Here is a 23,642-nt window from a genome sequence, read left to right on the forward strand (position 1 = left end):
CTTCTAAGCACAATTCCAGATACCTTTTATGCTAAGCTAAGCTAATCGTCTCCCATCTCTCAGGTTGATGCTTGACAGACAGAAGGGAACAAGTAAAATTCACAAAATGTGAAACAATTCCTGTTAAATATAAATGTGTGTAAAAGTGTCCAAATGTTTACAATAGATGATAGTTAAGTAAAAATAAATGTGACCACAGGAATACTATATATGAATATATCTAGTGCTATTAAGTATAGTAATAGTATCATATCTAACTGGATCATATTTGTCATTTTCTGGATTGTGCCACATCCCATGACATGGTGTTGTATCCTGCAGAAGCGTGTTGCACCATGTTTTTGATCCTAATGTTTCACGCTGTATGATGTTTAATATTAGAGAGTTTATCATATCACATTGTACCTTGTATTGCATTGTATGGTATAACATACTGGTCTGTTCCTCTTCACAGCTGTGGCTGTCCGGGCTTGGAGCGGATCTGGGAAGCCGACCTGGAGGCGTGTCACCTGTTCTTGCGAGGCCTCCAGTTGCGGACTCCCTGCTGCAGCGGAGGAGACATCGAAGACCTCCCCGCTGCAGCAGTGTATCCTCCAGCCCGGCCGTGCACCAAAGAAGAAGAAGATTGTGCCATGCTGACTGCGTTAGGCGGGCGCTGGTGTCCTGAGGCCAACTTGCAGAACTCTGAGTTCACAAAGGTAACGCAACAATGTCTTGTGTTATTCACAACCGCCCTGTGCTTTCACACCGCAGTGCATGACAGACTGATGCATGCAAACAGACATTAAGAGTCTCGTGAATATGAAAGATGCCCTTTTGAGGCTGTCCGTCGCTGATGTCGTACACACTTTCTCCACAAAACGACACATCTTTGCTGCTGAAAGGTCAAACGAGAACAGTCTATTTTAGGATTCACTTCTTTTTCTCTTTTTTTTTCTCACTCAGCTGTGAAACGTGAACTCTGAAGTGTGCCTGCTCGGCCAGTTTTACCACTTGACTGGAGAGGACTTTTGTTAGTTCATACGTTCGGCTGTTCTCAGAATATAAAAGTCTCTCAGCTTCGGCAAGATGAGCAGCAGTCCATTAGCACCTTTGCTTGAAGATATTCTCAAACGAGGAAAAAGAAGGCGTTAGAGAGCCCCAACATTTGGAAATATGTTGGCTTCCTTGAAGAGTTTCCTTCTACAGAGTGCAGATTTAAGAGCCTCTTTCTGCGTGATTACCTGTGTTTAGTGAGAATGCACGTGTGTACGTGTGTGTGTGTACGTGTGTGCGTGTGTGTGTGTGTGTGTGTGTGTGTGTGTGTGTGTGTGTGTGTGTGTGCGCGTGTGTGTGCGTGCGTGTGTGTGTGCCGGTTTATGCTTTATTTCACAGTGAGTTGAGGTCTACTGCCTCGGGGCAGAGTCCAACTCATTCTCTCCTCACACTCCTTCGCCCACGCAGCCTGACAGACTTGTCTGAGATAGGAACAAAGCCAACAGAGCCAGCATTAATAAAAAATGAATATGTTTTTGTGAGACTTGTTAGTTTGGCTCACAGACTGATTTCTATCATGTCTTGCTGTTTTTAAGCAGAAGTTAATCATTTCAAATGTATAGATTTACTGGACTGTGGTCATAAGCAAATATTTGTCTAAGATTTTAATGGTGTTAGTTGGCAAAATTCCCTCTTAAAACTGAAAGCTGTGGATCTTTATCGTCATATTTAATTCTTCTACTGTTGCACCCTCTTAACCTTCACTCACAGTTGTGCTCTGTGGAACCATACATGTACACGTTGCATTGATGTCTACTTTCCCTGCCCTGCCTGACGGCCTTTTTCAAACTACATGGATCTATTTTCCGCTTTCCCTTTGTTTCCCTCTGTTTTTCTTGCTCCTCCCAAAGCCCGGCCCCTCCTAACATTTCTCCGAGAACTAAAAGGTGAGACAGCCAACCATTTCTCTCTTTTGTCTCCGTTCTGTGCACTCTATTTTCTGAACGCTATAAGCGAGAAACACTTGAGCTCAATGGAGCAAAAAGGTCGATCACGTGGCTCCAAAAATACATTGGCGAAGTTTTAGAGTCGAGCACCAGTGCTTCTCAATTTAGAAATGTATCAACTTTGTTTTGAATTTGATTGCACAAAATACAATACAATGAATCTATGACGTTCATGGACAGAGATGCAAAAGCCCATCTCATGCTCTTTTCAACATGTAACATAAATGACAACATATTGATGCCCCAACTAACCATCTAACATGTTTAACGTAAGAACAAGCATCTTGTAAGCTCTCTTTAAAGAGAAAAGATGGACAGCAGCACATTAAGTGGACACTTGTTATCCTGCAGCTCTGGTTTTTGCTTTTTGGGGAAGCTACAGAAAAGAATAAAACATATTGATATTGTAATGATATTTTAGCCATTTAGCTAACAGACAGCAGACTGAATATTCAAGAACCCACATATCAAAAGGCTTTGCAACAGACAATGGAGGAGTATTTTATCAGTTGGATGTCAGAAAACCGTTATAATCTGTTGCTAGAAAACTGTATGTGACAGATTACATGTTGCTGTAAAATGGATGAAATTGCAGAGAGCAAAGAAAATCTAGTTTGTGTGGTTCAAAAAATGTGAGGTTTAAAATGATCTCAGATGCTGTATGAAGAGTTGTGTTCACTGGAGAGCATGCCGTTACCTGTTCCATAGTTTATGATTACAAAAACATTTGTTGTTACTCTGCCTTCTTGTGTACCTACCCTAAAGCCACAAACAATATGTTAGCCTCCAACAGGTACAGTAATAATTACCCCTTCGTGAAGAATTTACAATTACACACTTTGAATACTAACAAAGGAAACCTGCAGCGAAGATGAGCCTGTTAATCTATTTTCTCCTTGTCAGATTTGGTGATGACTAAATACAACCTACTCTCATTATGATGATGTTACACACATACAGTACACAGCCAGCATAATTGCATTTTCAATAATTCATGAGCCGGTTTATTTATGACTGTGTGGCCTCAACAAATGTTTCCCTTTTATTGCAGAAATTGGAGGAGTTTTTGTTCTGCATGGAGGATAATCCCCCAGAGGTTGGTAATGCTAACTATGTCACTGTATGGTGGAATGTTACCAGTGTAATTAAAGTGTCCGTTGTATTGACACTGGGCTTACTGGGACGCAGAGGAATCCATCGGTGGACCGTAACTTAAGCATGACCTTTGACGACTTTCTGACTGTCCGATCAATACTGATCTACATGAGAAGCGTTGGTTGTTGCACAAAGACCTTTATTTATACGGGGCAGGGTTTTGCTGAGTATGTATTCTCCTTTCAGCGCCTCCCTGCTTTAAATTCATACATTTATATTCTGCTTTAAATCCATACATTTATATTCATTCACACCAAATAAATCTATTATTATTGATAATAATAATAATAATAATAATAATAATAATAATAATAGATTTAACAGTGGCATAACACACTTTATTTCTGTGTTGTCTACATAAATAAACAAGTGAAGAGGATGCTAACTCTTTGCTTTGGACTAACCACAATACCATATCCTCCATCAAGTATCAAGATTGTTGCTTTCATACGAATCAGTTGTAAAAATGTAAAAGTCAGACACTGATAGTGTTATCACTCAACTCACGGAGCTTCTGTTACCTTAATTAGCATGTTAGCTACAACACAGCTGACGCAATCTGCTTGATTGCCACTTTTTGGACTCCAACGAGAAATGAGAAACCTGCTTTCGTCTCCCTCTGTCTGAAATCAAGGACCCATTGTTTAACACAAAGAATTCTGACGGTAAATTTGCCACCATTATTATGAACTGTTGTGCGACACTAAAAAGCTCAGCAGCAGCAACTAAGGTTGGAATGGCACAAGGTGCACAAGGTGCATGGCACAGGGACCTGTTTGTGTGAACTACGCAACACCGAATCACAACGAATGATTGAAAACCAACCGACGTCACAATCGATAAGTGAAATGGTGACTGGGTGGTGTTGTGACGGCGCTGTGGAGGAACTTCATTCTCTGCCCCGCAGAGCGCCTGACCTCTTTCTCCTTTCCATAATGACTTTAAGTAAATGATTTCCACTTAGCCGCCGCCAAGCTGCTGCCCTGCCGCCACAATGGAGATTGATTAGTGTGTGTGCAAGTGTGTCTTTACTCTTGTAATCTCTACTAATTGTTCTTTCATCCTCTCAAGGTCCTTACATCCGCTCCTTCATACTGACCCACACTAACAAATCAGTTTACATACTTTATCACATTGAAATGTTGACTGCTTTAGAGATTTGTTAATCAGGGAGTTTTCATGATAATCTGATGAGATTTTAGGCCAGCCCTGTTTGAAGGGATGATTGCTGTGTTGAAAATTCCATATTGCATATTAATTATATCTTCATATATTGGTGTCGCCGTAACTAATTGGATAAAGTGCATGTGAAGTCAAATGGCAACAGCAGCACGTCGCTGCCAATCACATCACAAAAAGAAATATTTATATTTTTCCAATAATTGTGAACAATGTGTCTAATTGTGCATTGTGGGACATCAACAAAACACTCTAACATCAACGCTTCATCCCATTTCCACTTCACACTTAAAGTGACAAAATGAAGTATACTCAAAACCGTCAGTACACATACTAGAAAATAGCTGATTTTGGAGTGTACAGTTAATGGATACTATTGTCTAGCAATGAATGCAAAACATTAAAGCAAATTGTGAATAGTTGTGAGGCGGAAACAATATTGATTAAATGTGTCAGTTTTTGCAAAAGACATGTTGCTTTCATTTTCACTTGCACTTTGATTTATGTCTAAAAGTTGCATATATTGTATAACTTCCTGTTGGTATATAAAAGTTAAGTTGGTTGATTATTTTTAAACTAAGTACTTAAACAATAGCCCTGTACTAAGTCGGGCTGTGGGTTGCCCCCTCTTTGTCGATTAGTTGACTAATCATTCATCTCTTTTTCGTCTTAGGTCAATTGAGATCTCGAGAGTTAATCATTCTTGAACACAGGATTAAAGTGGTGCTTTTGTGTGATTCTTTGAGGAGAAACTCAGTTTCACAGATCTGTCAATAAAATCAACTACTATAGTCCTTCTATAAACTAACAGAGTAAGTATTCTGTGTACAATAAGTATGTAGTATGGAACCGAGAACAAATGCAGGTGGTGGTCGGACTTCAGAAAGAAGTTTTGGAAAACCAAAAAGTGTTTTCTAGTCTGCATACTTACTTTTTACAACATCCTTAACGTTGTCCCTTTTCCTCAAAACTGGCATTGCATTAGTGTGTGTAGTACAGGATTGTAGAACATGTAGAACACCTCATAATGTCACTGCACTTATTTAAATGACAGGCAGACCGTCTTAGAAACGGATTTCTAAGTGTGGTAACTTACTAACGAGGCATCGGTGATGACTAAGACACCAGTTAATCACGAATAGCCAATTTCCTTCTGAGTTTAAAATTTATTCCGCTACTTTATTGTTTCGTACAAGCAATCGTGACCTTGAGAGTAATACCAGTGGAATATAATTGCTTTGTATCGCCTCTTACATCACCCATGGGAACATGCACAATTACCTGCTGTCTCTCACTCATTATTGCTTAAATAACCATACCAGCGCACACATGAGTCTGAACATTGAATTCCTATTCAATCTGTTGTTGCTTCTGCCGTCTGCTTTGTTTACCTTTTGTTGTAATAACACAAGCACTAATGTGCATCAGGCATAAACACGGCAATACATGTATGCCGTAGATTCTATAATACAAATTGCCGTGTTGTTGAAATCTCAATTTGGACGGTTTCTTGTTTGTCAAAGGCAGCAGTAGCAGAGAAAGTCATTTGTATTGTGTTGATCACCTCCGGGAGCAAAATAACATCTTTTGAATGGTTGTTTAAAAGGTTTGTGGGCGCGGGGATGTTTTCCAGCGGTGTCATTCTGCTCAGTGTCTTCCAGCCTGTGGTTGTATTGACTTTACGAACGCTGACTGGAGGCTGTGAAGTATAGAATCAATCAGCTGCACAAACACGGGGCTCTTATCTGCTAAAGAAGCTCCTAACCTTGACAAACACACAGCTCAGTCAATCTATAAGTTGACTTTCTTGCTTCTTGGTATAGGAGGACAAGTGACGCCTGAGGACAGATCTGTGTCAGTGATTATTTGTTAATTTGCCTCGCACATAGAAACATGATGTTAAATCTTTTGTCCTGTTAGCTGTTCTCTCTTTAAATCATACTGAAGTCCTTAATTGCATCAGGGAAGAGTTGTCGTCGTGCCTCGAGCCTTTTGTTGTCGTACTTTTCTTTTGGGGCGTTACATCATTTCGGAGAAGTAGTGCAAATCCAGGTCAGAGACCGGAGACGCGGATTTCCAGTTATTGTTGTGACACCTCAGAGCTGCAGGGAGTTGATATTTTCTACCTGCAAGCTATGAGTCAGATTCGACTTTCTATGTGTTGTTTGACGGGATCACCGAGTCTGCGAGTGCGTCTCCCCGTCTATTTGCTTGAAGTGCATCTGTGTACTCCTGCGTGTGTGTTTGTGTTCTCTCCACTTGATAAGTGTGAAGAAACTAGGACACGATGTCTGCAATGGGGCCTGTTCTAATTATGGCCAGCTCTGCTCTCTGACTGCTCCGCCCTACTGCACTCTGCTCCTGCACCACCCCTGACATTTCCACCAGCATCCTCAGGTGATGGGCAGACGCACGGCTGAATGTTGTGCACACCGCCCCCCTCCCAGGGAGTGTATTGTGTACATTATGACTTCTGCCTTACCAAACAGAAATGTTGGTAGCCTTGTATCTTTAGTCTGCCCATGCATCGATACATCAAACAGATGAAATTAGTCTTGGAACACTGTGAAGAGCTTTGTATGAAGCTGTGACTCATGGTTATAAAAGGACGGATGCAATTTAACATTATTAAATTGGTGAAAGAGAAAAACAACTCATTGGACTTATGCCCTCTTAATGTTTGTATAATAGCAAACAGTGTAACTAAAGTAGGCCTCCTTACTATACCTTTAATCGGTAATCTATTACATTTGATATATTCAACTGTAATATTATAACATATGCCACAATGTGGGAGAATCCAATTCAGGTGACCAACAGAAGTTTATGCGGCACTATAACACCTTTTAATAGACCTGATGAACTAACAAAGTACAGAGTCAGATAGAAAGCATAACAGCTTACACAGCTTCTTACCTATTAATTATACCCGCACCGACATGCATACATTATGCATATGTTATATAACGTTACGTGGCCAAATGCAGATGAATTATGAGATCACTTCCTGAACAGAATTTGTTTGTAGTTTGGCTTTTGAAATAATGTCACTATCGTTTGCTCTCTGACCACAAACAGACTATATTTCAAACACCAAGAACCACGTTTTTCAGGCGGTTTGGTTGTTTGGTCCACATCCGGGTTTACTTGACCGCTTTCACACCAGGACCCAGAGTTTGTTTTAACCAAACTAAATGTGTTGGGTGTGAACGCATCCTGAAAGTCAGGATGTCTCTGCTTCGATTTTGACCACTCTCTTTCAAATTGGTCTCTTTTGAGTTTCTGGAAGCGCAATACTAAATTGCTGATGGACCCCTTTAAAGGGTCCACCTTCAGCTTCATTTTCTGCCAATCCATTTTGCCAAATGACTCCAAACTTCTCAGTATGCTAGTACTAAAAACCCCCATCGCTTTCTTTTTTTTCTTTTAGGTTACTTGTTGTTATTGTCACATAGACTTGTGTTCATTCCTTTTCAATACCAGACCCATATATTTGAACCATTGCAGCTTCAATCTTCCCTTTCTTTTCTTCAACACCATTTACTTCCTTTTCCTTGCCAGGATGGGTGCAGCGAGGCTACAGACCTGATGGAGCGCTGCGAGCTGATCAGTGACAGACTATTGACCTTGGAAGATGAATTGCAGATGGCCATACTGAACCGGGATCAGGCCCTCACCCATATCCTTTCACTGCTCTCTAAATATACATACATCATATAAACTGTGTGTGTGTGTGTGTCTGTGTGTGTGTGTGTGTTTCTGTTTTTGTCCATCCATCTTAAGGACCTAGTTTCTTCGAGGCCTTCCAAACTACCTTTAGGCACATTGATGTTCTGCAACTTCACCTTTCGAGGACCAAATCAACCTGTCTTATTTGACATTATGAGTCCATTCAGGGAGGGAATTGAAGATAAACTGGGATCAGAGGATCTTTCTTGACAGGCTGGACATGCCACCTGGAAAAGGAAATGGTAAAAGTCCATGTGAGGTTATTAGAGGGCACTTGATGTGGGTTGCCAGTCACCACGGGCTGAGATTAAAGTCAGCCAACAGGAGCAGCGCCTCGACAGATAGAGGAATGTCACTGTAATGACTCTGCTCCCGTCATCTTAATGTCCATCCTCCTGCCGACACTCGCCATCTCTCCTCTCCTCCTCCTTCCACTTGCTCCTCACTTCCACTTGCTGGATCTGGCTTTGAGGAAATTACAATATCCATGATAATGACTCAAGTGAAACAGTTGAAGCTGATTACAGGTCACAATACCTAATTTTCCGCGCTAATTAGAAACTGATTGGAAATAGATTAGTGTGTTTTTCTCGCTCAACGTTTCCCCTCTACACTGTCGGCTTATTGAAACAGATAAAAAAGGTGATATCTTAACACCAAGATGAGGAAACTTTTACCATCTAACCTGACTTTTATTTATTTTTAAATATTTTTTTTATTTTGTGTCACGCCTCATTTCTCGATTCTTCTTTCGAAACGGGCTGCCAGAAACACCTTCCTAATCTGATGAAGATATTTACTTCATTTTATGATTTCTAAAAGCTATGCGTTATACAGTACGCCCTTCACTCTCTGTTGAAGTGTGGCCAGACTTTTTTACCATCTGATTAGAGATTCCCGTCCCCCGCTGTGCTGTCAGGGGTCAGTCCAGGCTCCACCAGCGTTTGCATGATATCAGTGCAGCCTGGCTGTCGGAGACAGACAGAGGAGCCTGCTTCTCTCCACCTCTCTGTTTCCGTGTCCTTACATGCCATTCATCTCAGTCTTTGGAAGTCAATGCACTCGTGCACATGCACCGTGGACACTAGAGGACACTGAAGATAAAGGAACATATTGTTGCTTCGTTGCAGAGATGCAACAAAGCTTGAATTTGGGATGATGCTACTGTTGCCATAGTGATAGGGAGATCAAACCTCCCGGCTCTAAGGGTCCTTATTAAGTCCCTCTTGATTCAAGGCGGTGGAACCACAGAGACAGAAAAAAATAAAAATAAGATGGATTGGCAAAACTCGTATTAGGTTGGTTTTAAAGGTCTACAACATGCTTCTGAACTTTATCATCCTATTCGGACCATGTTGCCTTAAAAGTGTTGCAAACGGTCTGCAGTTTTTAGGAAAAGCTCTTTAACGGCTGGTTAATTATTAATGACGACAATCTGTGTCCATGCAGACTGTAAAACGAGCCATCAGGCCCCATCTGTCATCAAAGCCATCCCTTTGATTTGCCACTTAAGATGGACACTCACACGATTAATTTGAGTTTCTAAGCAGGTTAAACAATCCCCCCCCACACACACACTGATGACAGCCTCTATCCCGTTTCATTGATGGTTTGTGAATAATTTAGCTGGGCAGTCTGTTTGCTTGGGTCCCCACACTGCCACCCAGCTCCACAGACGAGAAGAGCTCATGAATATTGAATTGGATGGGGTTAAATTGGGTATGACTTGATGATTTGTCCCAGAAATCCATTTGGTGGCCAAATTGGAGATTGGTGACTTCATCAGGTTGTGGCTGTCCTCTGCTATTACCGTTAACCATCGCCGGCCATAAGTGTCACTTTCGCCTGCTGTCAATGCTTTTTATTTCCATGTAAGTGTGATTCTCCTGTTTGTGTCTGTAGCATCAGATTCTTCCTTAACGCACACTGCACAGTTGTTGGAAAAGGAGGTTCAGGAAGTAAAAGCCACTTTACAATCCATGCTCGCACAGCTCGAAGAGGAAGAAGAGGAAGAAGAGGAGGAAGAGGAAGTGAATGGGTTACACGATGACGACCTTATGAAGAACGGGACTGAGGAAGAAGAAGACGAAGAGGAGGAGAAGGAGGAGGAGGAGGAAGAGGACCAGTACTTCAGTGACAGCTGGGGTATTTGAAATGGATTTGTGTAGGGTTTTATGACCACTCATACACAGACCCGCTCTCTGAGAGCCTGACCTCAGCTTTGCAGTTGGAGTGACCCCATATCCATTTACTGTAAAGCCTCACAAGCAGCCTCTGTGGTACTGCCGAAAGTTTCCAGTACAAAGCCTTGGGTAACATTGCATCCATTTCCTTTTCTAGAATGGAAAAACATGAAGGATTTTTATATAAATGCAAAATATAAGACAATTTAATCAAGAGATCCTCAAATCTTGCCAGCCTAAGTTTAACCAGATAAAGAGCGCCTCAGGCCACAGAGCCAACAAAGCAATTATTTTTTTAAATTAGGATGTTTTTGAATAGGTAAATGTCTTGCAAGCAATTAGGTAGAATGTTTTAGTCTGTATTTACTGAAAAAAACATTACTATGAAACTGATTAATACTCTTGATTATTTAGTTTATTGGGTTTTTTTCCCAGTAATGTCAGTTACACAGAGATATCTATATCCAGGGCTTTTCAATTCAATGACAAAAACTGAAAACTACATTATTTTTAAATAGCAAGCATGAAACCAAACTCACTTAATCGCTCGCCACGACCACCTGTTTGAATTTTGGCTAAGGACCAAGTGGACAAACAAAACATATTTTATTGCACACTTAAACTAAAAAGCATGTTTCATCTTTAGGTCAGCTAGGCACTTTTTGTACGATTGGACTTCAGTTACGTATCATTTTGTCCATGAAATAACTAATTTGTGGTGCTACAGAATGGGAGCTAACTTGAACACTTTATGGTTTTCTTCGTGTAGAAAAAGGTAATCTTTAGATTTTTAGCACTGTGCTTGGAGAGATGCTCTGTATTTTAAAATACATCCGTCACAATAGTCAAATTGTGTCTCATGCATGTAGGAAATATTGAAGGATAAAATATCAGTGGACACGAAAGTAGAACTATTTTTTATTGTTTGTTTTTCTTTTGTATCTGCCACTGATTATATGTTATTTGTATTGTACTTAATGTCAGCGCCGAATCTTCATTCCACTGGGTGTCGCATGACTTTTTGCCAGAAACCATTTTGTACCTTTTAGCCATTAATCAGTTTTGTTTTGTATCTACTGTGCAGCTTGAACTGGCTGTATCATATTTCATATTTATTCCTTACAGAATCTCACTAATTACAGCATGTACCATTCAGCCTCATGTGTCCTGCTGTTTTCTTCTTGTGTTGAGTTACAGCCCCTCTGGTTATTTTCCCTCATATAAAATGTGCGGGCATGCAGCCAGGCAAGTGAGGGCAGTGGTGACATGTAAGAGACATCAATACGGTAATAAAAGGTCCTCTAGTGAGGTCTTTAGGGGATACACAAGCTTCTATTGTTATCTCTCCTCAGCAGCGGCGGTGTGGCTAATTGGGAGGCAGCCTCACAGAGCACATGGTGGGGGAAATGGGATGATGTGGCTTTGTCTCCATCTGATTCTGCCCTGTGTTTTTTGGAGCAGGGGGCGGTTCAGGGGTCCTCAGAGGCGTGTCTGTGGTCCCGCGCTCCGGGCCGTAAACACAACTGAGTGCTCAGGGGTTTTTCCAGCAGCACAATGGGCCATTCTCACTGGCAGGTTGCAAGCCACTTGCCAGGCCAGAAGTCTCCACATCTGTCAGTGTCAGGCGGCACACAGACAGAACCTGGCACACACACCTCCCTGACAAACACCCCCACCTCCTAATTGAATCTGTGCTTGCGCCATACTGTGCCCCGCATGGCAGCTCTCATAAAATGGCCACGGAGAAAAGCCCAGATGGTTTTCAGCAGGCAGATATAGCAGGGTGAGATATTTCCTGGTGTAAATGCAGGCGCCATGAAGTGCAAGGTCCTTTGTCTCTGCAATGTGGTTGCTATGATATTGCACAGCATAATTTGAATCTGTTTTCCTCCCATACTTTTTTTCCATACAGTCCAGCCCTTCCCTTAGTTGCTGATGACAAAGGCAGATTTACCCAGTCCTGATTTAGATTAAAAACAGACAAAATCAGGCAGAAATTGACCCAACATTAGCTTAGTTGATTTAAGTTAATGATTTAAATTATTATTTTAAAACATAATTTCCAGATTATTTTCCACCTGTTCCTGGCTGACTGAGAACCCTCTGAAATGGGTTCTAAATATGCACTTGCATGATATTTACAGGATATTGTGCTAAAGCTAAATGTCCCAGGCACAACGTCACCGTCCCTGCAGCTCCACTTCACTTCACATGTGGAAAAATCCAAAGATTGACAGACCTGCTGTGCCTAGTTACAGTTGCTAAGCTGTGATTGGACTATTGCTATTCTGGGGAGCTGGTTGGCAAATGGGTTGGATGGTCTCCTGGCAGTTTTCTGTTCATGCAGCATGGAACTTTAAAGTAGAGTAAATCAATCAACATAACGACATAGAAATGTGCCAGCAAGGTGAGATGAATTGTTTGTGTCTGATACTAATTGATACATTTTTAAGAATCTTCATTTGTCACTTTGATTTTCATGCACACATATTCTGTCTGAGTTTAAACAAGAGAAGAGAGATGGATGAAATAAACTAATTTAGCATCTAAAAATGACAAGTGATGTTTCACCCCTTATCCACATTTTCTATGAATTTATGAATATCATTTCATGAGTAAATATGACTGAATGGATGGTTTTAAGTGTGTGTCTGTATCAGGGGATTTGGGTCTGAGATTTGGATTTGTTTATTTGCTACCCTGCTGAGTTATGTTGTCTGACAGGTACATGTACAAACGCTCTGAACCATGGGAGAATCATATCGTGCTGCAGATTTTCCTCCCGCATATAGCGTCTCAGACACTACTAATGAATGCAAATTGAGTTTTTTTTTGTGTTCATGCATTTCACATCCTCAGAGATCCTCGTATGCTCCTCTGAAACTGACACCTCCGTTATGTGTGAGCGACTGCGGGTCAGTTCTGCTCATTGAGTCAGTGAAGGTAACCCTCCTGAGAGTGGGTTTTTGTACAGAGCAAAAACTGGACATTGAACTCACCGATGCCGTTTTATTCCAAGTCTTTACAGTGGTTTTAAGTGCTCATCCAAATCTGCACTCTACTCAACTGTAGAATAAATTCAACTGAGCGTTGAAACAGGGTGGATATTCCTGTGGAATTAAGAATCATTTTAATCTTGAGTCTTCCCAACTCAAAATCTGCATATTTCTCTACACCAACGAGAAACCGAGCAGACGGAGCAGAGACAACAGGAAATAGCCTGCCTTGTTCTTTTTGCGGTCTGAAGCCTGACATTGAAAATCACACTTAATTATACACACTGTGGCAGTGGGAGCTGCAGCGTCCTCAGAAACACACCTCCATCACTTTTGGCTGTATGAAAAATCACAACACTGGAGGAAATGCACTCAGAGGCGCAAGCACATGTCTACTTTCATCTTCCTTTTCATATCTAATTTACAACGCTTGCCCTTTCAGAAATTACACATTGAAAAACTGAGAGCCCTTTAGAAGGAACACAGGAATTTGAGAGAGCTGAAGTGGAAGGTGTGCATGAAACGTGTGTCTCTGCAAGTGCAGAGAGAGATTAACTCATTCTACAGGAACTCGATCAGAAATATTACTCCTTTACATATTTAATCATTCAGACTGAACTTGACATAATTAGCCTGCATGTGATCAATCTGGGCAGGAAGACCCGGAGGAAAGAATAACAGAAAGCCACATTAAAAGATATTTAAATCACCCGTGATTCAAGCATCTGATATCATATATTCTATAACTAATGAAAGAGTGTGAGGAGAAGCACTGTGAACCACTGGGACTAGACTTATGGTGGAAAGTGGATGATGATAATACAGTGCTGAGTAGAAGTTCATTGAAGACTGTTCAACAGCACTACTGTGATAAGCCCTTACAGCCACACTGTCCATGACAACATCAGAGATTGAACCAAATCATGTTGTATCTCCCATTTTCTTGCACCTCCTCAGGCACACAATAAGTTGTGTATTTTGGAGTGTTAGTTGTTTGGAATAAATTAAGTAATGCGATGACAGCATAATATATTGGACAGAAAAACCTCAGTCCAAAGTAACGACTGAACAAAGGAGCTCTATAGGTGTAGCGATTGAGGATTTGATTCATAGTTCAGCATCTGATTTCATCTGCTGATATCACTGCAACGTTAAATGTATCATGCGTGATATGATGCTTATATGATATCCAACACATGATTTTATTTACCTCCTTTCATTTCTTTAGTGATATAGAGTGTGCTTATAGAACTGGTATAACATTTAGGGTACTTATATTTTTGCATTCTTGTTTTCTTCCAGTCACTGTGAGTGCTGTAGTGGAGGTGACTTTGCTCAAAGCTGTGATACTGAAAAAGAGATTATTACAGTCTGTCTTCAAATCCCTTAAAGGTTATCGATACATTATTCAGAGCATTAATATAGCAGCAAACAAATAATTACTATATAGAGCTTCTCGTGGAGTAATGTGGACCTGAGGAGAGAATGAAGTTATCTGTGCTTTGTTGACTAAGCTGAGCCGGCTGCGCCCTCTTTTAGTGCCTGTTAGTGCACGCTCACGTGCCCACTAGCTAGCTAAGGGCTGCCGCTCTGCACCGCACCCGTGCCGCGGTTACAGCTGATAACGGCGATAACGACATTATTGCTATAATGCAAACCATGATGTTTTTTTGCTGCCTGAATCTAACCAATCGGTTCACATCGCTAACCACGAGATATTGTGTGATTCTGCAAACATGCTACGAGACGTATTTTTCTTTCAGAAACGTCGACATTCAACGTGCAGAAACGTACCATGTCACGAATGTTTCTACCGACTGGGTTAAAAATTGCATTACGTAAAGACAACACGCCTCAAATTAGTACATTTCTCTCAGTTTAACTCTGAGGTGAACGTGAAGAAACGTACTGAACACATTTTGGATTAAAAAACAAATACCTCTGAATAGTGTCACATACTGTGTATTTAATCCCTGTTAGAAGTATAACAAGTACTTGTGTCAGCCTGCTGGCTATCACTTTAAAAAGCTTAAGCTTGCTTCTCTGCCCAAAAAAAACATCAGAGCAACAAGATCAGAGTGAAGAGGAACTCTCTGTGTGACACGCCATCTAATCTCTTTCGAAGGATTTACAGTATCCGGGTTTCTTTGTGAGACATCACTGTCAAACCATAAACAACAGTTTTGACAGTGTTTTTGAAAATAAAAAGGGTTTGGTTTGTGTTGAGCAAAGAGATGTTTGTGCTGCCATCCCATGTGTGATATCAAAAGGAATGGGATATGCATTTTTAGCAAGCAGCGGAACCAGCAGCGGAAGCAACAGAGAATTGATTATCACTCCCGTGTCCAGGCAGGAAAAACATATTGTTAGTAATTCCTCCGGGGAGAGCTCCTTCATTTAGATCTACGGTGGAGCACTTCCTCCGAGAAGCCCAGACACTGGTTCACCTTGTAACATCCCTAGGGGACGTGGCTGTCACTGGAAAGCTGAAATATCATGCAAGCTCTGCCATCCTTCCCACTTAGTCTCAAAAACAGGCAGGTACCACACCAGGGGGAGACAGGATCGATATATCTGATGGATGGAGCTGGCTGCCTTTAGGAGAGGGCCTGGGGGACGGAGGGGAGGGGGGAGAAGTAATGAAAGCTCCCGTGACCGATGGGGAGGTTTCTGCCATGGGAGGCTGAGTGCATGGCCCTCGTTTCTTTCATTCGAGGTGCCAGTTCGGCCTAATGAGACATAGAGGGGCTCCTGTCCTGGGGAGGCACGTGATGATGTGAGATGCTGCTTCTCAGCAGCTGTCAGTCGGTCTCGACCAGCCTGCACATGCCGAGGACGAGGAACAGGAGGTATGGCATAGCAGCACAGTGTTGGAAGTTCACTTTTTGGGTGTGGTTCTGAATCCAGGACTGCTGGTTGTTTTTATTTTCCAAGCTAGATATCTGTAGCTACGTGGTGTTCCAAGTGTAAGACAGCCCTGATTAATGCTTAAAGCTGCACTAATCCATATTTTTATAATAACAATGAATCAAATGACTCAATGTGAAAGGGGTCGCTCGTGGTGATGAACCCACAAAGAATTTCCACACAAGGGGCTATGCTAATGATGCTGGTTTTATGCTGAAGATGCAAATTAAGTTAATAGTGTTTTATTCAAAATTGGTTTAAAATGAAACCCATTGTAGGTCAGGTAGCAGCTGCTTGAAGCGATAGTATGAAACACTGAGCCCCTGTGGGCTTTATGGTTCTGTTAAAAGGAAGCGGCTCTGGTCATCTTGGATTCATGTCACTTGCAATTGATTGTCATCGGTGTGAAAATGTTCTTCAACCCTGCAGCATAGTCCACTCCTCCGGTGACATTGTGTACACTATCCCTTGTGTAGTTCTCTTCCTCGTTTGGCCAAAATATGGCTAAATGCAGCGCACTCATGTCACACTATCTCTACCCTCAAACGCCCACAGGAAGTCGATTTTCTAAATGATCACTGAAAGGTCTAGTGTGAAGGATTTAGTGGCATCGAGCAAGTGAGGTTGCAGATTGCGACCAACTGAAACTTCTCCCACGTACCGAGCTTGTAGGAGAACTGTGCAAAGAAAAATTTCCAAAATCTAGAACCAGTGTTGGGTTTGTATGTTCTGGGTTACGGTGGAAACATGGCAGTGCAAAATGGCGTATGTAGACATAAACAGCTGATATTTGAACTCAACACCCAAACAAATACCCCCCTTCAGATCCCCCTCTCGCTCCAACTGCCTTTCTCTTTAAACATCAATGGCCTTACCCCTGTCCTGTGAATGAGCATCCCCTGTTATTGGTTAATACTGGACCAATATATCATCAGTGTAAGGGCCACGTGAATTGTCCATCTACTTTCAGTAATACTCACATGTCACTATTCTGCCATATGTATCAAACTATTCCTTTACTGACCCCTGTGACCTGATATTAATGTTATTTATGTGAGGTATTTGTACATAATAGATTATTGGTTGGCATCTGACTTGTGCTGCCTATCGAGTTGAGAGGGGTCACTGTTTGGGTGATGCTGATCTCATACTGGAGAATTTAAATATTGATAACAACACTCTTGGTGTGAGTGAAAGTATTACATTAAAATGTTCCCAAACAATTTGAGTTTTGTAGTTTTAAGTTTCTGTGACAAACAGTCATCACACAGAATCATGGGTTTATTATACTGTTTGGTCACTGATGCCACAATTGTGCATACACATACAAAATTGAGTATATTTGACAAAAGCCCAACACATTATTAGCAATTTCGCCTTGAGACGTGCAGTATTTTTAAACATGTGTTAAGAGCAGCTATATGGGCCCACTTAAACTTTCCCATCCTTTTCAGCACTAAAACACAAATGCAACAAACACACGATGAAGAGCAGCCCAAGGACATTACTGCCATTTAGAATATAAAAAAAGTGTCAGGGTGAAAAAGAGAGGAAAAAAAGGAGAATGACAGAGATAACAGATAGCGATAGAAGTATTCCTGTAGGGGAGGATGTATATCTATAAAAGATGCAGGCTGTAACACACATCTGAGAATAGATGCCTGTTGGAATATGTAGTGCCTCACCCCCACAACACAAAGTCATTCTGAAATGTTTTGCAGTTTCACAGGAATGCTTGCCCCTAGATGTAATATTAATCATTTTGTACAGCTACAAATGTTTGGAATTACAGCCGCCTGCATCGGCTTGACAATCACCCGGCATGAATTATCGAAATGAAATGGAAGTGGTAAACCTAGATAAGCAGACTCACTTCTACTGGAGACAAGATGCATTTAAATGGAGGCATCAATATTCATCACAGAGCTTGGATTAAAAACATGTATGTGTGTTTGCTGGGGTATTGTTCTGGACAGTGAAATTCTTAAACTAACTTAATATATGTTCGATGTTCGGAGATTGAGGATCACGCTCACCAACCTGCAGGCTACAGAAAAGCCTTGCTTTACTATCGTGCTCTAAGTTTACCTCAGGCAGAAACTTTGGTTGTCAAAACAATCTCAAGTGCTCAATTTGGGATGCAAAACGAACGTGTACATCTCAAATTGTGCGTCTCGTTAAAATCAATCAAGGGCCTCAAACCAACTTCATATGTCTAATTTAGTCAAGTTTAATTGAATCACCCTGACAGTGTCTTTTGTCCTGCAGTGGTTCTTCTTCATATATTAGTTTGCTCCAATGACTTTCACAACTGTATAAATAGCCAATAGCCAGCAAGAAACGCTGTTAAAAAACTGTGATGAGAGTGGTGCTTAAAATGTATAGATTAACTCCAATGCATGCATCCCAACCCATGCCAAATACCCAAATGTATATATTAAATCATCTAAATCTCAATTAACCACAGTTTAACCTCATGTTCACATACAGTATATTGTGTGTTGTAAGCCGGTTGCATGTGACACAAATAATCCATGGATTTATGAAAATGTCCTATTGCCAGGGTTTATCTACATATCTTTTAATCTCGGCATACTGAAAGACAACGCAATCAAGTATCATAACGTTCAATGTTAAACAGAATTAAAAAATACATTAAAAAAGAACAAAACAATGAATGAATGAATGAAATTCCAAAAAGTAAATCTTAAATATACTTTACGACAGAAAGACCCCATATGAATAAATGTGTAACATTTGGAGATTTAGAGTTTCTCCAAAGCAGAATAAGGGCAGGCAGCTGCTCCTGAATTTGTAAGCGTTACTTTATTCAGTTTGATCTCCTGTGATTTCAGACAGCATGATAAGCTTCCCTTCTTGAATTCAGCAGAACCTCTAACCATGTTATGAAGGTAGGTACATATGTTCTTCTGCACCTGATTATTCATTTCATGCTTTAAGCTTAAGATGAGGAAATTACCCAGACAAAACGTCCCTAAATGGGCCTTTCATGATACAGTCTTTAATTTGCAAGTGGGAGCTCAGTGTGGATCTCAAAACATGAACAATAAGCTGCTGGGCATTATAGTGTGCGTGTAGGAGACTGTGTGTATGTCTTTATACCGTTACATGTTTCTAAATGTAATTAGGGGCATGGCCACAACTTTGGTCCTGAAATATCTCAACAATCAACAATTCGACAGATTAGCATGAAATCACAAAACAATCTGGTTATAATTTCAATGTGTCCAATGCTTTGTTTTGGGACTAAATACCTGAAATATTCATGGCATTCCCATCAGCATCAGCCGTGCTGCAGATGCTAGCATGCTAACCCGATAAAGTAAGATGGTGTACATAGTGAACATTAGACTTGATAAACATGTTAGCATGTTAGCATTGTGTCTGTGGGCATGTTGGCATACCAGAGCCAGAGGTACAGTACAGCTTGATTCAAGTGCTAGTTTGCTACAATATAAAAGCAAAAGTTCTGTGTCAAAACGGCAAAAGACAAGACCAGAAAACAGAATAATATGTATCTCTCTCGATACATGAAAAAAATGAACAAAACTATAACTGCTCAAGCTTTGAGGAACTCTTCATGGTAGAAAATGAAATCCCTTTAAAGTGACCTCAGTGTGGCCCCCTCTAAAGAAACCAGCATGGAAAAATACAAACGGCTTTTTGTCCTTGTACCTTACTGACCTTGTCCAGTCTGGAACATGACACATCATTATGAATTAAGACCACAGCAGCTTCAAGGGCAAACGAGCAAACAGGGAACATCGAGTGGCACTAGGTGTTGAGGTCTTTAAGGATTATTAATATACAGCTGGCAGATAAATATTATACAGCTGGCAGAGGGACCGAGGACGGAGCTGCCATAACCTGCTCTGCAGTCGGTCCACTGCTATGAGGTCACTTTGTTGTGTCTCCCCTGGGAGGTTTCCTAAAGCAGCCATTCCTCCTGCAGCGTAGGATGAGAACTTGAGGAGCCCTTTGTAAACGCTCAGGGGAATCTGTCTCTGTGTGACCCCCGAGGTCACGGACACAGTGGGAATGTCTACGACTGAACTCTACCTCTGTCTTTAAAAAGGGCATCACATATTGTTGCCCCATTTCTGTTCTCTTTTTAAACTTTTTTCTAAATCTTTTTGCTTCTTTATCTTCCACTGGGCTTCATTTAACAGAGGAAAGGCAATTTTTAATTGAAAAAGTGTAAAAACTATTTCATGGGCGCGCGCACACACACACACACACACACACACACACGGTTCATTATTCAGGCAGAATCTAATTAATTTTGCATCCAATTTAAGTTGTATCTGATTTGCGAATTATTGCAATGGGAAAAATGGTCAAACAGCAGCTTCTGTGTTGCTGTTTTTTCCTTCTGCATTTATTCTTACAGCAGAAAATGTACAGTATAGAAATCAATTGAGCCCTCCAGCATTAATGAACGGTCGGCCCCTGTGAACATCTTGTTATTGGTGCTGAGGGAAATACAGGAAAAGAGCATGAACAGTCGCCCTGTGTGTGTTGCCATGGCACTGGCTCATCCATTCCTCACATTTCTCCCTGGCATTTCAGTCCAGATAGGGTTGCTATTACTCCCCCCCCTCTTCCTGTACACCAGAGTGTCCCATCAGCACCGCTGTGCCATCTGCAGGCACAAGACTCGGAGCAAACCTACTGGGTTTATCTGTCATTGAGCAGGTGAGGTGGCGGGCAGAAAAAGAAGTGTGTGCGTGCATGTGTGTGCTTGTGTAATGTTTTTGACAAAACAATCGAGGAAGCTATAATAGCTCCTTGTGTGAAGGCTCCTGTCTGGGTCAACAACAAGACTCTGTGAATTGTGATATTGATGCCGCACATACGGAGGAAACAATACAGTGAAAAGGCACATCTTCATTCGCTCTCTATTCATGCATAAATGCATTAAAAACGCCATAACGACGAAATTACATTTTGGGTTTGGCACCACCTGTAAGGTAAAATTTGATGAGCAAACGGCTTGCTGCTAAAAAGGAGTCCTGTTACTGCCGTCCACAGCCGCGGCAGCTTTGCCAAAAATAGTCTTGTCGTCTCCTTCCATCCATCAGCGATGTGGTTGACTGCCTCGCTCTAAGCAATTACCGCTCCAATTGGGCTTAATGACACTGAGAGGGAGGCAGATCTGCAGCTCGGGGAGCAGCCATGAGCTATTTATAAATCTTTTGAAAAGACACCTGACGGTGCTCCATCAAAGCTGTAGGACTAGAGCAAGAGTACCTTCATCCCTTTGCCTGCCAGTGATTGGCTCTGGTATTTATCTACCACACCATGGCCTCTTTCTGGAGACGGTGCACCTGAGCATGCATGGAGTCAACCGACAGAGTTTTTTGTCTGCAGCATCCCTCTGAAAATCATTTCTGCGTCATACATGTTTGTAGATTGACATTCAGTGACCTGCAGGCTCGTTACAGAAAAGCCTTGTAAACTGTCCTGCTCTGATTAGACCTCAGGCAGAAACTTTGGTTGTCAAAACAATCTCAAGTGCTCAATTTGAATTTTTAACCTCTCTGAAAACAGATAAAACACCTCAAGAGATGGGCATTAGCCTCACGTTCCTCTGAGCTTTATCGGGTTTTTCCGCAGTGCAAACCGAAAGGTGAGGTCGTACCAATGCTGAGTCCTGCTTGACTTGCATGCAGCTAATTATTCTCCTGTTAGGGATATCCCCTGAGTCGGGACGTGTCATCCATCTTTGTCTGTCACAGCTCTCTCCGGCATGGTGGCACATGACAGCTTCGGCGCGAGTATCCACAAACTGATTGATATCTCCATTGGTGCTCCCACTCAGGGATAATGGAAATGAATGACAGCACATACAGAGCGGCTCTCAGGCTTTACATGCTGCATTAGCTACTACCAGTGGAGGGCTTTGCCAGAAGCGCAACTCCACTTCCTCTCTGTGCACGTTTTGGCAGCAACACTGCCTTTCACATGACCATACTTGCGCTTGTATTTTTAGGGATGCACTTTGTGGCAGGTGTTGTGATGAATCCACCAGCTGGGGTCTAAGCAATGTGCTTATTGTGTTCTGTGTGAGTCCTTGTCATCCCACTCTTCCCATTCTTTCATGGTATTGGACCACTTCCAGTAATGTAGAAACTGTGAACAAATAATGTTGAGATCAGCTGGAGGAGAGCTAGTTGGCAGCACCAGTGCCAACAGCATCCATTCAGTTACTTTATGATGCGTCCAGTAAAAGTGAGTACTGGACGAAGGTACATTTTAACGTTGTCATGATGTGTCATCTAAAATGTCGTTTTTGACAAGAAACTAGAATAAATGCAGTTGTTTGAGGTAGATGTTTTTACAGCAATATAAAATAGATATTAGAGTTAATTAGGACCTGTTTAGCTTCCTAACACTAGCTCTAAGCAGCTTATTATAAATCTAAAATTGGGTGTTTTAATGCAAATTACCACAATAGATGACTGTAACAAAAAATAAACTGCTTGAACAAAATAATAACAAAAACAGTATCGGGATTTATGTCTAAACGATGATCGGCAAATGGTATTGGGCAGCGAAAAAAAGTGAACGGGGCATAAAAGTATCATTTGCTTTTTCGGTGCCTCAACGCCGCGATACGATCTGAACTGTGAGTGTTGTGCTCCGCTGCATCCCTAAAGCCAGCCATGATTGGTATTGAGTTAAGGAAATGTGGCGTTTTCAAAAGTGGATGTACATCTTTTGTTGTATTTACAATTATATAATAGATGTGACCTTTGTACTATCATCTAGTCAATTTCGTAAACGACAGTCTCCATGGAGGCAAGAAAAGGATCTCATAACGCAGAATTAATAGTGCAAAAAACATCTTTTAAAAGAGGCTGTAAACTTTAGAGCCTTTTCCCAGAGGCCTGAACTTTTCTACTTCTCTCCAGTTTGGAAAGGCCAAGCTGTCAACAGTCTGTAATCCTTTGAATATCTAAAATTAGCTTTTAAGTATGAAAAACTGCAGAAATATCTATAAGAAAGGGCCACATCATCTATCATCCCACGATAACGATTATAGAAACATGTCCGAAGGAACTGTCTCATTTTGATTACAATGACACATTTAGATTCCTGCCTGACCATTAAAACCACAACAGATTGCAGATTTTCCAATATGCTCAGAGGACTGTTGCTTGTCTTTCACACTTCCAGTTCACATGCTCCAATTCTCTCTGCCAATTACACGTTGCATTTCACCCACACACTTTATCAGGAACCAACTGCCAAACCGGTCACACGGCTACGTTATTATAAGTCCAGCGTATTTCTTCAAAACGCAGCGAGTGGCATTAGACATGTGCTTTGGACGAGGCGCTGTGGGCAGTACCAGGCCGTCAGGAGTAAAAAGAGCCGTATCTGATTGGTCATAAAGACATCGAACCGAAGGAAGAGGAAGTAAAGTGACTGTTTACAAATGTCAGGCTGGTAACATAACAGATAACATTACAGAGCTCAAAGAACAC

The 23,642-nt window shown here is 41.4% G+C and overlaps 1 protein-coding gene across 3 annotated transcripts in view; it reads left to right on the forward strand.

Annotated features, from left to right (window-relative positions):
- Window positions 1–11,383, forward strand: part of disc1 (DISC1 scaffold protein) — a 40,191-nt gene extending 28,808 nt beyond the window's left edge. For 2 of the 3 annotated variants that reach the window (XM_034552340.1, XM_034552339.1), the window contains exons 13-16: window positions 455–698; window positions 3,034–3,078; window positions 7,878–7,995; window positions 9,978–11,383. In XM_034552340.1, coding sequence (XP_034408231.1) covers window positions 455–698; window positions 3,034–3,078; window positions 7,878–7,995; window positions 9,978–10,198 — 628 coding nt within the window. In that variant the 3' untranslated portion in view covers window positions 10,199–11,383. The remainder of the gene's footprint in view (window positions 1–454; window positions 699–3,033; window positions 3,079–7,877; window positions 7,996–9,977) is intronic. The other variant, XM_034552341.1, reaches the window with a different exon arrangement.
- Window positions 11,384–23,642: the final 12,259 nt, after the last annotated feature.

Source organism: Cyclopterus lumpus, chromosome 15, assembly GCF_009769545.1.
Source record: "Cyclopterus lumpus isolate fCycLum1 chromosome 15, fCycLum1.pri, whole genome shotgun sequence".
Classification (NCBI taxonomy): Eukaryota; Metazoa; Chordata; class Actinopteri; order Perciformes; family Cyclopteridae; genus Cyclopterus; species Cyclopterus lumpus.